We start from the raw sequence: 13508 nt of genomic DNA, 5'->3' as shown, positions 1-13508 counted from the left end.
GCTTTTCATGTGTTGATCTTTCTTTGATTGTAATACTACTCAGTAACAATACTTAATTCTGTGATGTCAGGCATCAGGACTATGGTACAAGTCTAAACCTCTCTGCTTAGCAGCAGAAACTTCCCTGCATTTCAGCTGGAAATTGACAACATACTTGAATCTGCACTCTGTGCTTATTCATGTTTGCTTTCATTCTCTCTCACTTCCCCCCCCTGCCCCGCCCGCCCCCTCTGTTCACCTGTCTACACGGAGTTAAACTTGTGGTGTAGATAACCTGTTCCTCTTGGCTTTACTGCCATTGAAAATGTGTGATTTTATGTACAGAAGTCTTTGACCTTCATCTGTTTCATGTTTGGCTTCGTGTTGTACCTGTTTCTTCCTAAATAGCACAAACCAGAAGAGTCAAGAAAATAAATATCCAAGATATTCAGCTTGAAAAATTAAAGCTTAGTATTTTATGTCTCATTGTGTAGAAGAAATGTAGTAATTTGCAACATGAGGAAGGATGGGAGTCTGCATTCATAAAAGAATTAATGGTCTGAAATCTTTGTATTTTGTGAGATGCAGAAGGGGAAATGTTAAGGCATAATCAAAGAATTGTTTTAACAAAGCTTTAGTTACTTTTTTTTCCTCCTTCTAGGAGAAAATCAGTAAATATTTACCAGAAAGCTATTCTAGGTACCTCAGCAACTGTTCATATTAATGTTTTCCCAGAAGGAATTGCTATAGGTAATGGAGAACAGCTTCTGCTGAAGGTATAGTTACCTAAGAACACATGTAATAGAGGAGGGTTATTGCAGAGTAATTGCAAGAGCTCACAATTTTTAAGTTGCAGCAGCAGTTACAAGTAGTACGGATTTCTTAGCTAAAATGTAACTCATGTTCTTGTGCTCTTGTTTGGGAACAAGAGGAGAAAATGTTTTAAATCTTGCATGTCTTCCTGTGCCATAATACAAAAGTATTGGAAAGTTGCAAAACCCGTCAGTGGCCTGCCTCTCCTGCCCGTTATTACTGTGATTGTGTCAGTGTTAAGTCCTACATAATTGAGTTTTGAGCATTGATTTATTTTTTTTTACCGTAACTTGAATTTCTCAGAACTAATCAGCTATTTTGAGTAATAACAGCTTTCTACTGTGTTCAAAGTGGCAAGTAGGTACTTGGAATCCAGGAGGCTTTGCTGATTTACTTGTTACAAGGTTGTAGCAATTGCTTAATTGAGTCACAGCATGAAGAGCTAGATTGTTGTGCTTTCTCAAATGAGTGAGCATTTCTGCTTGAAGACTAGGCACATGTTTGGTTGCGTGGAGTAGTAGATAGTGTGTTTAAATGCAGAGCACACACTTACAGAACTGACACCCAAGTATTAGCAGATTTCTGGAGCGGCTGATGGGGTTACTGCTTTTACTTGGCTGCTAGTAGCTTGCAACTTGTGAATAACTGTCGTTGCTTGCCCCTCTTTGTTTCTGTGCTTCCTAATCTGGGTCAGTAAAGCGCTACAAATTGACACCCACATCTCAAGATATTTTATATGATTTAGCAATAATTCTGGCTCTACTGTAAAACTTGATAAATTCTACTATTGTAAAATAAAGCAGCAGATTTGCTTATCTGCTGTTATCTTTTGTTCAACAAATAGCTTACAAAGAGTAGTGGTCTTGTTCCTGTGCTTTTAATCTTAGTTTTGAGCAGCATATGGGGAAAACTCATGCAAACTTATTATAGTAAAAGGTATTTAACACTGCTTATTTTAAAGTGAAAAGAGAGTCTGTAAAAAACGTTTGAACTTGCATTGGAAGTGATTTCAGTTGGGACCTTATTAAGCATGGAGAGAGGCAGCCTTGGGTTTGCAAATAAGCAATACTCTAGAGTTATGGCCTAGAGCTCTTTCTGTGCTTGGTGTGTTGTGTGCTCAGTTGTGTATGTGCTTGGCTTTATGCATTTAGGCTGTTAGTAACAGGCTGCTGTTGCAGAGGGAGGCGACTACCCTGGCAGGCCAACCACAGCCCCCACCCCCACCTCCCAAGTGGCCTGGGATGATCTCAAGTGAACAGCTGAGCTTGGAGCTACACCAGGTGGAAAGGGAAATTGGGAAGAGAACCCGTGAGCTGAGCATGGTGAGTGCTGTGGGGGTGGGAGGCAGAGAGGTGGAGTGGAGAGCTGTGCAGCTGGCTGCAGCCCTTTTAGCCTGGCAGAAGGGCTCTCTGCTGGGATAACCACAGCTGGAGTCATCCATCTCCCTCTTTATTCTTCCAAACCTCCTGAGGAGTTCTTTGATTCTTCTTCATGAAGAATTTTAATTCTAGCCACCTTAAAATACTCTACTGCTGTTTTATTGCCATTTGAAAATAAGCGTGCCACTGAATTAGTTGAAAACTGCATAGTCTCCAAGGTCACTGTAAACTGCTTTAACATAGAAATCATCTTCTGCAGGTACAGGCTAGCATTCAGAAGTCTGTGTGCTGTTACAGTCTGTGGTCTTTGCTTGTTGTTATGAGAATCATCCCTTTCTTTCAGGAAATACAATGTCCTGAGAGGATAAGCATGTCTTAGTCTGTTTTCCTGTCTCATGGTTTTTGTGGGTTACGCTGTATAACTCCCAATCTACAGGCCTTCATCGTTGGTCCTAAAGGATCGAGTCTCAAATACCTTTAACACTGTGTTTAAAGAATTTTTCTTCTGTCCTTTTGGTTTTTTTTTAAAAGGAAAGCCAGTCTTCACTGGATATGAAAAACAAACTGGGCACGAATAAACAGACAGAAAATGGACAGTTAGAACCGCAAAGCAAGGTTCCAGCTGAAGACCTCGCACTGACATTCAGGTAACATGGGTTTTCAACCTTTCGTCGTGAAACAGCAGAATGACTTAATCAGGGTCACTCTCTGGTGTATGAATAATAATAACCCTTGGTCTCACATTGGCTCTGATGTGGAAGCATCTGCTAGGAAAAGATAGAAAACAAGTTTTTATCGTGCATGTGTGAATTAAGGGCCCTTTCAGCTGATGAGTAGGTGAGTGGAATGAGGCTCTGTATCAATTAGCACAACAGAAGAATTTCAGTGTTTGTAAGACCAGAAGTCCATCTAGTCAACTATTAGTAGGGAGGAGCAGGAGATAAACAACCCTAGAAGAAACATTTATCTGCTGCTTTAGTTTCAAAGAAATGAAATGTTCCAAATGTGGGAGGAAAGTTACTGCATCCTGCTAATGTTTGTGGTGTGGGTCATATCTAGGAAGGTATGTAGCTTTGAAACAAAGATCACTTTGATTTGTAGCAGTAATCTTTATCTGTGTAGATGTTGGGGTTGATTTCAATTGACATTTGATATTCAATTGAAATAAGATGTTGCCTGGGAATGCTGGGAATCTATACAGCAACCATTTTCAGATGGCTGCAAGCATCTGCGTGTATTCAAGCTAAAAGCTTTGAACAGAAAAGCTCAGACGTTTCATTAAGTTTACATAACTTGATGTGAGCAGTTTGGAATCTGAATATTTATTCAGAAAATGTATCCCTCTCGATTTGCTTATGAAGTCTGCACCAATTATTAAGTTCTGCACTGCACCATTAGGTTGAGGCCTCCAGAGCAGAAACTAATTTTTCCATATGGAACTCTGGAAGTAATGAAACTGCAACAAATATTTCTTTTTTTAATAAAAAAATCAAGATAAATGATCCAGATAAGTTAAATGTTCTGGAATGTCTGCACTGTACAGATTGTACATCTTAAGGCACATGCTGAAATAGTTTGCAAAGCATAACTAATCTAGAACCTTAAAAATACATTGACTGACTTGTTTTCAATTAGCCATATCTTGGTTCATTCTTTTCTGTTAAGTATCTGCAGCATACCAGACGACCTATTTGTTATACAAGGCAAGTCTTTACGTGCGTTCCCAACTGTTCATTGAGATGCTGCAGAAACAAATAACTGACATCCTTTTACTTAAATAAAAAAAATCTCAGTAATTACTTCTCTTTGCCCCCTTCCCCCTTTATCCTCAACTTTCTTTCAGCAGTGATGTTCCAAATGGATCAGCCTTGACACAAGAGAACATTGGCCTCCTGTCCAGCAAGACAGTGTCTCTCAGCCTGTCAGAGGACCCAGAGGGAGGAGGAGAAAACCACGACTCCCAGAGAGCGGGAGTTACACCCACATCTGCTCCATGAAGTGAGGCCAGCATACCCCAGAGTTTCGTTTGCTGGGGTGTTGGTAGCTTCCATCACATTTTTTTCCAGGGGTGATTGGAGAAACCCAGGAGCAACAGCAGTAGCAGAGCAGCAGGTCCAGAGGCAATGTGCACAAACACAACTACTAGAAACAAATCCTGCACATAGTTCACATTAACGCATTTTTTAATTAAAAAAAAATGAAAATTAGCAGTATCTGCAAGCAATTCAAATTAAATTTGTTTTTGTTCTGTGAATGAACTTTATTTTAATAACTTTGGACGCCTTGGATCCCAGGGCTTAAAAAAAAAAGATATTATATATATATACTCTGTTTGATTAATTGTATGATCTTAATGAAGTAGGTTTCTTCTTTTATTTTGGTATTATTACATACCCAGTGCATAATTTCTTATCACCTTAATTTCTCAACAACTAAAACAACCTGGCCGCTTCCTTGTATGGTTTAAGGGTAGACAAGGAGTGAGGGTTGGAGAGTAGCTGTGAACTGCAGTGTCAAAAGATGTGCAGCAAACTTTGTTCTTAAAACAATTCCCCCCATTGTGGCTAGGAACTAAACTCTAGCTTGTGTGAGACTTCTTGCTTAAATTATTTTAAACTACAAGTGACAGAATCTTTGCAATGCAACAGGTGCAGTCCTTACTGTATGTCCCAGCACAGCACGTGTAATTAAAGAGGATAACAAAACGACTGTCAGGCATATGTTACATTATTTGAAGGTTGCTGGCCTTTTGTTTTCTGTTGGGAGTGAAGGGGTCAGCAGAATGCAGACCGATCTACTACAGCATGAGTATTTCTGAAGCTGGTTAGCTGGGGCTTGTGGTAGAGACACTTAACTAACCAGTAAAGGTTGTGCAGCCATGACCAAGGTAGTATTTCTAGTAAATGGGAAGCAGAGAGAACGCAAAGTTACACAGTTTCTGGAAGGATGTTAGCTGCTGATGAGCTGGTGATCCATCTTAGTTCATCTAGCGTCTGCTGGTTGTGTTTTCCCCCCCACCCCTTTCACTAGGCCTTTAAAACAAGCTTACCCAAAGTCCATACTAAAAATTGATGCAGAGGGACTTACTGACCTCTCTGCCTTATTAAACAGGTCTTTCATATATGCATCCTTCTCAGCAAATCTTGCCTTTTTTTTCTTCATTGCTATTTTACGATGATTATTAAAACTACAATTTTCTTCACAACCTGATTTTTTTTTTCCCCCTTTCTTTTGTTCAGTGATGTATCAGTTATTTAATTGTAATGCTGTTGTGAGGGCCTTTTACTGAAGGAGACAAACATCTCTGATTTGTGCTTGTCAGTGATGGTGATCTTTAAAATATAAAGGGGAATTTTAATTTCTTTTTTCAAAGTTGGCATTTTTAAAGGTGTGTGTGTGTGTGTATTACAATTTGATATCTGAGACTCAATCTGCAGCTTGTCTGCCACTGCTGCGGTGAATCCTTCCTAGATTCCCCTTTCATAGGGGAAAAGCTGCATCAAAACCTATCACTTGAAGGTGCAGCACAGAATCTGTCAGAAGTAGTTAGGAGTACTGAAAGGCAAATCTTGCTTGATAGATCTAGTGTGCTACTTCTCCAGGTAGGTCTTCATAATTGAAAAGAAAAAAAGTTGAAGAAACCATAGGCCTTTCTAGACGTTTTCTTAAAGAAATAAAAGAAATCTTGTTCTTGCTGCACATTTTTGACTCTGTCGACATGCACTGGGGTGAGACCCTGTATGCAAAGAATTCTGTGGAGAACAATTTTAAGTGCTGCTCCCTCTGCACCTTCTTGGCCTGTTCTCGTTTTTTCTTTCTGGGTTAGACTACTAAATCTGAAAGCACTGGTTATGTAATAAATTACTGCATTGCTTTGGTTGGGTAAAGCAAGAGTTAATAAATTTTCTTGGTTTTTAGTTTTTTTCCTTAACCTTAACTCCTGCTGAGGTCATAGCAACCTTGGGCTAAGCTTTGCATTCATCATACTGTTAAATAAAACAAAATGGGGGGTGGGAGGGGATACAGTCCCAGTATTGCCTACCAGTAGGAGAGTCCAAACAGAAGACTCTTTTGAGTAGCAATTATTTAATTTGCCCAGTCAAGGCACCGCGTTTATATACTATTTCACATTGAATTTGATTATGCCCTACAGACCTGGCTGGTCAAGGATTTGATACACATATTGGCTTGGGATTCGAGCTTTCTTTTTTATTTAAATAAAAATTTATATATAAATATATATATACATATATACATAGTTATATATGTATATATATTGGGTATGTTTTAAGAATTTTTTCGCATGAGCGCAGCTGTTGTGATCAAATGTCTGGGAGGTAGAAGCACTGAATGAAAATAAAGGCATTTTTTCGGCACACCCCCCCACACTTTCCATATGTCTCCACACAGGTTTATTTTGCTCTTAATTGAACTTTGGCCTCTTAATTGCCAAGAGGAGTTTTGAAGCTTGCTTTTTTTTCTAACCCTTCTAAACTTTTGGCAAAGAATTATCTCTGTACTAGAATAGTTTCATCTACGCTTTGCCCCCATCCATCTGTATCTCCTACTTGAGGCCTAACGTTACACCCTCCCCGCTCTGAGCCGAGCAGAACCTAGGGTGAGGCAGTTTTGAGCCTGTCAGGTCTGTTCTCCCATCTCTGCTCTGGATATGATGATGATTAACGAGTTCCCCTGGCAGCCTGCTCACAAGTCAACTGATACAGGCACGGTGCCCTCTTCCCCATCCTTTAGTGCAGAGCACCACCGTCAGGTCAGCTTGCTTGTTTTTAATTAGTGTACTTCTTCCTGCTGTGTCTTTATTAACACAGGGAGTTCATTCTAGTGTTGAGATAATTAGTGCAATATTCTAACCTAGGAGGACAAGCCCAGAATGTACCTTTTTTTTTTCTGCTATAATTCTTGGTGTAAAATGACTTTTCAAAGACGGTTATGATATGTTTGAATCTACAGATTCATTTTGAACACTAGGAAGAAAATCTGAAGGGGCAAAAACTTTTTTTACCTTTCGTTACTTGTGCCGGCTAGTTTCCTTGCCAGGTTAGGGATTAATTTTTTTTTCTCCACTTTTCCTCCTGGGAGGAATTCTGCAGTAAGAGCTATCCAGATTGCTGGCCTGCATATACTGAATGTTTCCAAAACCTGTGGATTAGAAAGGAAACTTTACTGTTGTTTTTTCTCCTTCATCCAGCTCTTGTGTGCTGTACTTTTGTGCATGGTGTCCTTGCTGTGATCAGTGTGTCCAGGTGAATGCCCTGTTTGCCCAGTATTACAGTTTGGCTTGTTAAATAGTTTGTTTAATGTCTACTAACAGTATTGATTTTTGGTTTTGTTTTTTCCCCTCCTCCTCTTACCCTTTTCTTGCTTTTTTTTCAGGTTTAATTGATTAAACAAGCCAAACAGCAAAACATAGTATATGCTTTGAAGTCTTTTCTGGAAGCTGCCCCTAAAATTGTCCCCTTTTGTGGAAAAGCATGCTGGTAGAACTGGGAGGACAGGTAGCTGTCCATATCAAGGAAGCATTGATGGTTACAACAAATAAGCAGGAAATGAAAATTTCTGGAGTCACTCTGTATTCAGATACATTCATTTCTACAGCCTGTCATTGTCCCAGTTTTACAGGAATGCTGTCTGCTTCAGTGAAATTGGTTTTGCTAGAAGGTTTACTTTCTTCTACTTGGGCAAGAGGAAGCAGTATTACAATGGTGTTGGGGCACGACTGCATCGTTTGGTAGGTAGGTTAGATCTTCTACTGCAGTCGACAACTTTCAACTCTCATTGATAACCTGGGTTTCAGCCCCAGCATGGACAAACCCCCCAGGAACAGGAAGCTTCGAGTGTTAGGTTAACTTTTAGTATGTCAGTGATTCAGGCACTGTAGAAAGGATGTTTGTTTATTCTGTAGTGTTACTTTCCTCCTCCTGTCAACATCTCTTCTTCCTTTCTGTTGACCCAGTTCTCCTAATAGGAGAAATTTAGACTTTTTCTTCTGGCCCTCTTGTATATTACAGTGTTCTGTCCCATTTCAGAATAGGACTTATTTTATTTAGACCAGAGCACCTTTTAAACTTGCAGCACTGTTATCCCCTTTAAGTTCTTCTCTGTCCTAGTTTCTTCTGAGCCTTATTCTCTCCCTTTTGTCCTTATCTTCCTTCCTTTCCTTCTGTGGCTTGCCCATTCACCCTCCCTGATTGTGTAACAGTGACAGCTTGCTGCCTCAAAACAGAGCATTCAAAGGAATTCGCTTAGCCAATAACTTCTGTGAAGTTGCCTTTTCTAATGGTGTTATTACTCAGTGATGCACAAATGTGATATTGCCCCTACTGGTAGGCAAACGGGGGATCTGTATAAACATGGTAAACTGCTGTTTTTCTTTAAAGGAGAGCCAAAGACTTGTGCTTTACACTTTTTTTTTTTTTCCCTGGTGTAACCATTTTGATTGTCAGATCTTTGTAGGGTTTTGTGAGTTGACTGTATTATCCTAATAACAATTTACAAAAGTTAATGATTGTCAAGCCTTATCCATGCATTGAATTGTGGAAAATCATTCCATTTAGTCATACAATTTGCAATATACTGAGATGTATCTGGGGTATTCTGACATGTTTTCGGTCTGTCATGCACTCTCTCAGCTGATGGAATGGCTCATTTAAAGAGGGAGAAGGAACATAGAAATGTAATATAATCAAAGAAGCCTTGTCTTTAAGTGTTTAAATTGAATACTGTTTTAAAATTTCTTCAGTTACAGTAAAAGATAAATCTGTGTTGCAAATGTAACTGACTTTTAAGCCCATTGGAACTGAAAAGACTTGTCAAACTGTAGCATTACATTAAATTAGATGTGGAAGAAGCAAACTTGTATGTTGATACTGTCTCTTGACAGCACCAATTGAGTAAGGTGGGGCAAATCCTCTATTAGCAAGGGCTAGGAGTGAGGCTTTTCATTAATAATATGTTAAGAAAGCCGCTTGCATTTCCCTTCCTTGATCTAACTTAAACTCTTGCAGACTGTTAAGGCTTTTGGATTTAGAGAGAAATCTGTAAGTCAGAGTAGCATAAACCCTAATTTCCATTCCCATTTATAAATCTGAACTATAATGAAGCAGACTTACAAGATATATTGGGGTTCTTCAGCCAACTAATATATCTTCAGTTGACTAGTTATTTCAGATCCACTTTTATGGTCCAAGAGCTTCAGTGCTAGTAATCGGGAAGTTCAACAGCAGGAGTGCTAACTCATCATCTCTGTTCTAAAATGGGGGGGAAAACCCCATACAAGCAGTGTGCAAGTTTTCTGCTTGGCTGTGTGTGTATGAAGGAGGTTTTGTAGTCCTACAGTAGATAGAAGGAACACAGAGCAAGGCTGGGGCATTTATACTCAAATGTTGTCATTGTTCACTTCCCCAAAATACGTGCTTCCTATTCCCGCCTCCTAATGTTGGTAGCACTGATTTAAAAACAACCCAAAAATGTCAGTGTGTCAGCAGCTTATTTTTTTGTATTAACAATAAATCAGTTCCCCTGGATGAAAAAAGGAAGCAAAAGTTCTTGAGTTGTCATAAGTGGTAGTTTAGACATGAACTGGCAAAACATCTACCTTGCTTGAGTAAATGTAAACTCTGAATTTGAAGAAAGTGAAGCAGCTCCTCTGAGCCACATTTTAGGTGTAGCCTTGGTGCTAAGAGTTGGGTGTTTGTTACTTGCAGTATACCAGCATACAGATTATGTAGCACAGATTGATTTATTCAGGTAATCTGAAATGTCAGAAACTTCATTGGGGATTCTCTTTTCCATACTCAACTGTTTTATCAGCTGCGTTATTTTTCTTTTGAGATGTCAGGGGGCTGAAAGAGGCTAGAGTAAGTTAGTTCAAGTTACACAATATAAGTAAGTTATTCGGAGGGAAGGTTATCCCAGCACAGTGTCCTTATACAGTCAGCGTGTGGTCTTCATTCTTATGTAGGAAGAAGAATGTAACTGCTTAGTGTTGTCACAGTCTTCGAGGCACTTCTTAAGATGCAGGTAGAGCCTTGATTAGCAGGGAAAGGAGAACAAGCTTACTGTTGGGTTTTCTTTTTAATTTTATTTCCCAATGGCGAGTCTAATATCATGCCTTGGAAACTCTTTGAACACTATGGTAAGCAAAGAGGGTGCAGTTTTTTCTGAAATTTTCCAATAAAAATTGCTCATGGGAATGTTCCTGATGCAGAAAAATCCACATCCCATCACTGGAAGGTTGAAATACATAACCGTAATGACGATCGGATGCCTGTAGCTTAGTAACTTAAATAAGAAACTGATCTTTCCCAGGCAATCTTCGCAATTCCAGTGAGCTTGTGTATGATTTTAGTGCAGATTGCTAGATGTTCAGCATTTGGGAAAGTTTTAGGTGCCTGGCTTCGTCCAGCAAGAAAGACGGGTGTCTTTGGATATACAGGTTGGATGTTTTCATATTCTGGGAAACAACTGATTCTGAGATCTGAAAGTTTTAGGAGAACGCAATTATCAACTTCAGTTTGAAAAATACCGTCTTGGGAAAGATGGAAGCAACAGGTGGTGCAGTGTCTCTAAAAATAAAAAAGCATTAGAGATGATGGAATTACATATGAAATGTATATGGGGAAAATATATCTGTAAGCAAAAAAAAAAAAAAAGAAAATCTTGTGGAGTATTTGATGTTTAAGAAATTACTTGCTTCTTTGTAATGTTAAAAAGATTTATTAATAGTTCTGTGGCAGACAGTACTCACAAGTCTTTGGCATCCAAACCAGATTGTGTTTTGGATGGATCCCACAACTGGATGTGTGCACTGACCTCTTCATTTCTAGCCTTCTGAAAATGTTTTGTAGATGTATAAAGCAACCTGAGACAGAAGAAACCCTGTTCACATCACAGCTGCTGCACAGTTTACAATTGGTACCTTTAATCTGCAGCCTCTTAAGCGAAGCTGCTCTAACGTGGGCGCACCAAATGACATTGTTTCTTCTAATTTTCAGGAGTTCCCATTACCCCTTTGGCCTCTGCTTGCTGTGTAAGCAGCCTCTATGTGAAGAGGAGCTTTCCTTGAAGTCAGCTTAGCAACTGTGCTGTAGCCTGGTTATTTTGCCCTGTTTTCTGTAACCGGTGGCATAGTGTCGAGCTCTTTCCCCATTGTATTTGTTGCTATGGGGGAGGAAGACGGTGAGGCAAGGCACGTGTGGGAGGAGGGAGGAAGAGTTGTGGGATCTCGTACAGGATAGCTCCCGCTCCCTCTTTGGAATCATCTACTTCCAGTTGTGGGATTTCTCTATAGATGACATTTTTTCCTGTTTTTTGTAAGCCTAGTTTTCTTTGATCTTGTTAGTTCTGTACAAGTCTCCCCGAGACATTCTGCAGTCATTATCACCTTTTTGGGTGGAGTTTATTTTTTGGTTTGTTTGGGTTTTTTTAAATAACTTTTTAACATTGGTGCATATATGCTTGGGATAGAGCTCATGTAATTTTCCAATCGTATTGATTGTATGTGATTGTGCCCTGCAGAGGTATATTTAACAAAAAAAATAAAATAAAAAGGATAGCCTAGGTAATAAAGGAGACCGTGAGATCTGTTGAGTCAGGTTATGAACTGTTTCTTGAATTTATTTAGGATCCTGGATAAGTGAAATTCACTGTCTGCTGTTCTCATAAATCAATGCTAAACAAAATGTCATGAATTCTCTCTCTGTTTGAACTGGTTCTTTTCTTGCTTTTCTTCTTCTACTGTTTTCTTCCTTTCCTGCTTCTCTTCCCCATCAACAAAATTCTTGAGCCTTTATGGGAATGGCTGACTCTGGGTTGATATTGTGAATATTTATTGTTTGTAACTATCAAAACATTTGTAATAGGAGTAGAGATTAAGTAGAATATATGAGAAGAATTCTGTAATCTGAATTCTTTGCAAGTTCAGGGGAATCCTCGAGTGTTGTACATACAGGCCTGGTCACGAGGGACACGTTCAGAGGCACAAAAGGCAGTGATACCTCTTTCCTGGAAAGATTAGATGCTTTACTACCTTTTGGAAAAAATCTGAGCTGACAAAAGGAGTAGCAGAAAAGAGTTTACTATATCCAACTCCCTGTGTCTTTACTCCTGCAATATACTAAAACTTGAAAGAAAAGCCTTCTAAAAACTATGCTGAGGTGGGACAGAGTGGATTGAAGGAGGCAAAAGGCAAGAGGATCCAGAGATCTGGAAGTCAGTATTTGTCTCCTTTATTTCTTTTTTAGAACTATACAGCAACAGTATCACTTTTATATTAAAGAACAAGGAAATGGAGACATATTGTGTGTGCATGGTGGTTCTATAGAAAAAGCCATATGTTGAAATGTTACTTCTTCCTTCTTCACCTTGCTTTTCTCTCATAAAGATGACTCAACCTCACCTTGCTTTCACATAGTGTCTAAGGGTCCTTTGAGTTGCTGATTCAACAAAAAAAAAAGTGGAAAGGTGGTGATTCGCTACTTGGCTTGTAAATAGATGGAAGTGTCTACAAGGTCTTACCTGCTTTTCTGTCGGCATTTATATTAAATGATAAATTAATGGAGAACCCTTTGAAATATCTCTCATTTTCTGTCTGGGTTGAATGTGCATTCCTCTTTAAGTTTTGTGTGAGGTGTAAGACTGACTGTGTAAGGCTTCCTCCAGGTCAAGATGTGTGTGTTCTCTGCCGGGCTGCAGCATGAGAGATGCCAAATAGTGGAGAAGCTGCCTGCCTCTGTTTGGAGGTCCGGTCTGTTCTCTTCTGACTCTGCCTGTGAATAAAGTGGCTTCTTCCTGCGTTCGGAACAAGAAAGGATACTCAAAATAATCACTTTTCCTAGTTGAAGAGAAGCTGCATATTTAAAAAACAAACCCGAACGTAACAAACCCTGTAGCTGAAGGAGCACGCAGTGTGCCTCTGGTGTTGCACCGGGTTTGGAACTTGCCTTAGAGCGAATATAACGTTTGCTGCACAGTCGGCTTCGTGGGTTTTAACCTTTCCCTGCTTTTTGTGGGCCGTTAGCTAGCTCTGAGTCTGAGACTGGCTGAACGTAGTCTGACACGGAATAAGCTGCTGCTTTGCTGAAAAACTTGTTCCTTCTCCTATTGTGGGGCCAGCCCAGCCCTCTGCCCTGGAAGCTTATGCACGTTTATTACTTCTGTCTTTACTTTTGATCGCAGGCACCGCAGATCCAGTCTGAGGTGTGTGCTTTGTTGGACTGAAGCCCATCGCTGCTCGTTGCTGGGCCCCCTCACACTTCCACGCAGTGGTGCTTCCTTGCTGGGTGACCTGGAACCTTATGTTCCTGTAAAGGGAGTTGT

The 13508-nt window shown here is 39.8% G+C and overlaps 1 protein-coding gene across 10 annotated transcripts in view; it reads left to right on the top strand.

Moving 5' to 3' along the window:
• The window catches only part of RC3H1 (ring finger and CCCH-type domains 1), a 66105-nt gene extending 53352 nt beyond the window's left edge, over positions 1-12753 (top strand). For 3 of the 10 annotated variants that reach the window (XM_027778552.2, XM_013294565.3, XM_013294570.3), the window contains exons 18-20: positions 1944-2114; positions 2703-2818; positions 4015-12753. In XM_027778552.2, coding sequence (XP_027634353.2) covers positions 1944-2114; positions 2703-2818; positions 4015-4168 — 441 coding nt within the window. In that variant the 3' untranslated portion in view covers positions 4169-12753. The remainder of the gene's footprint in view (positions 1-1943; positions 2115-2702; positions 2819-4014) is intronic. The other 7 variants (XM_013294571.3, XM_027778554.2, XM_027778553.2 and 4 more) reach the window with 5 other exon arrangements.
• Positions 12754-13508: the final 755 nt, after the last annotated feature.

This window comes from Falco peregrinus, chromosome 10 (assembly GCF_023634155.1).
Source record: "Falco peregrinus isolate bFalPer1 chromosome 10, bFalPer1.pri, whole genome shotgun sequence".
Lineage (NCBI taxonomy): Eukaryota > Metazoa > Chordata > Aves > Falconiformes > Falconidae > Falco > Falco peregrinus.
The sequence above is the reverse complement of the archived record's forward strand: the minus strand, read 5'-3'. Positions and strand labels throughout refer to the sequence as shown.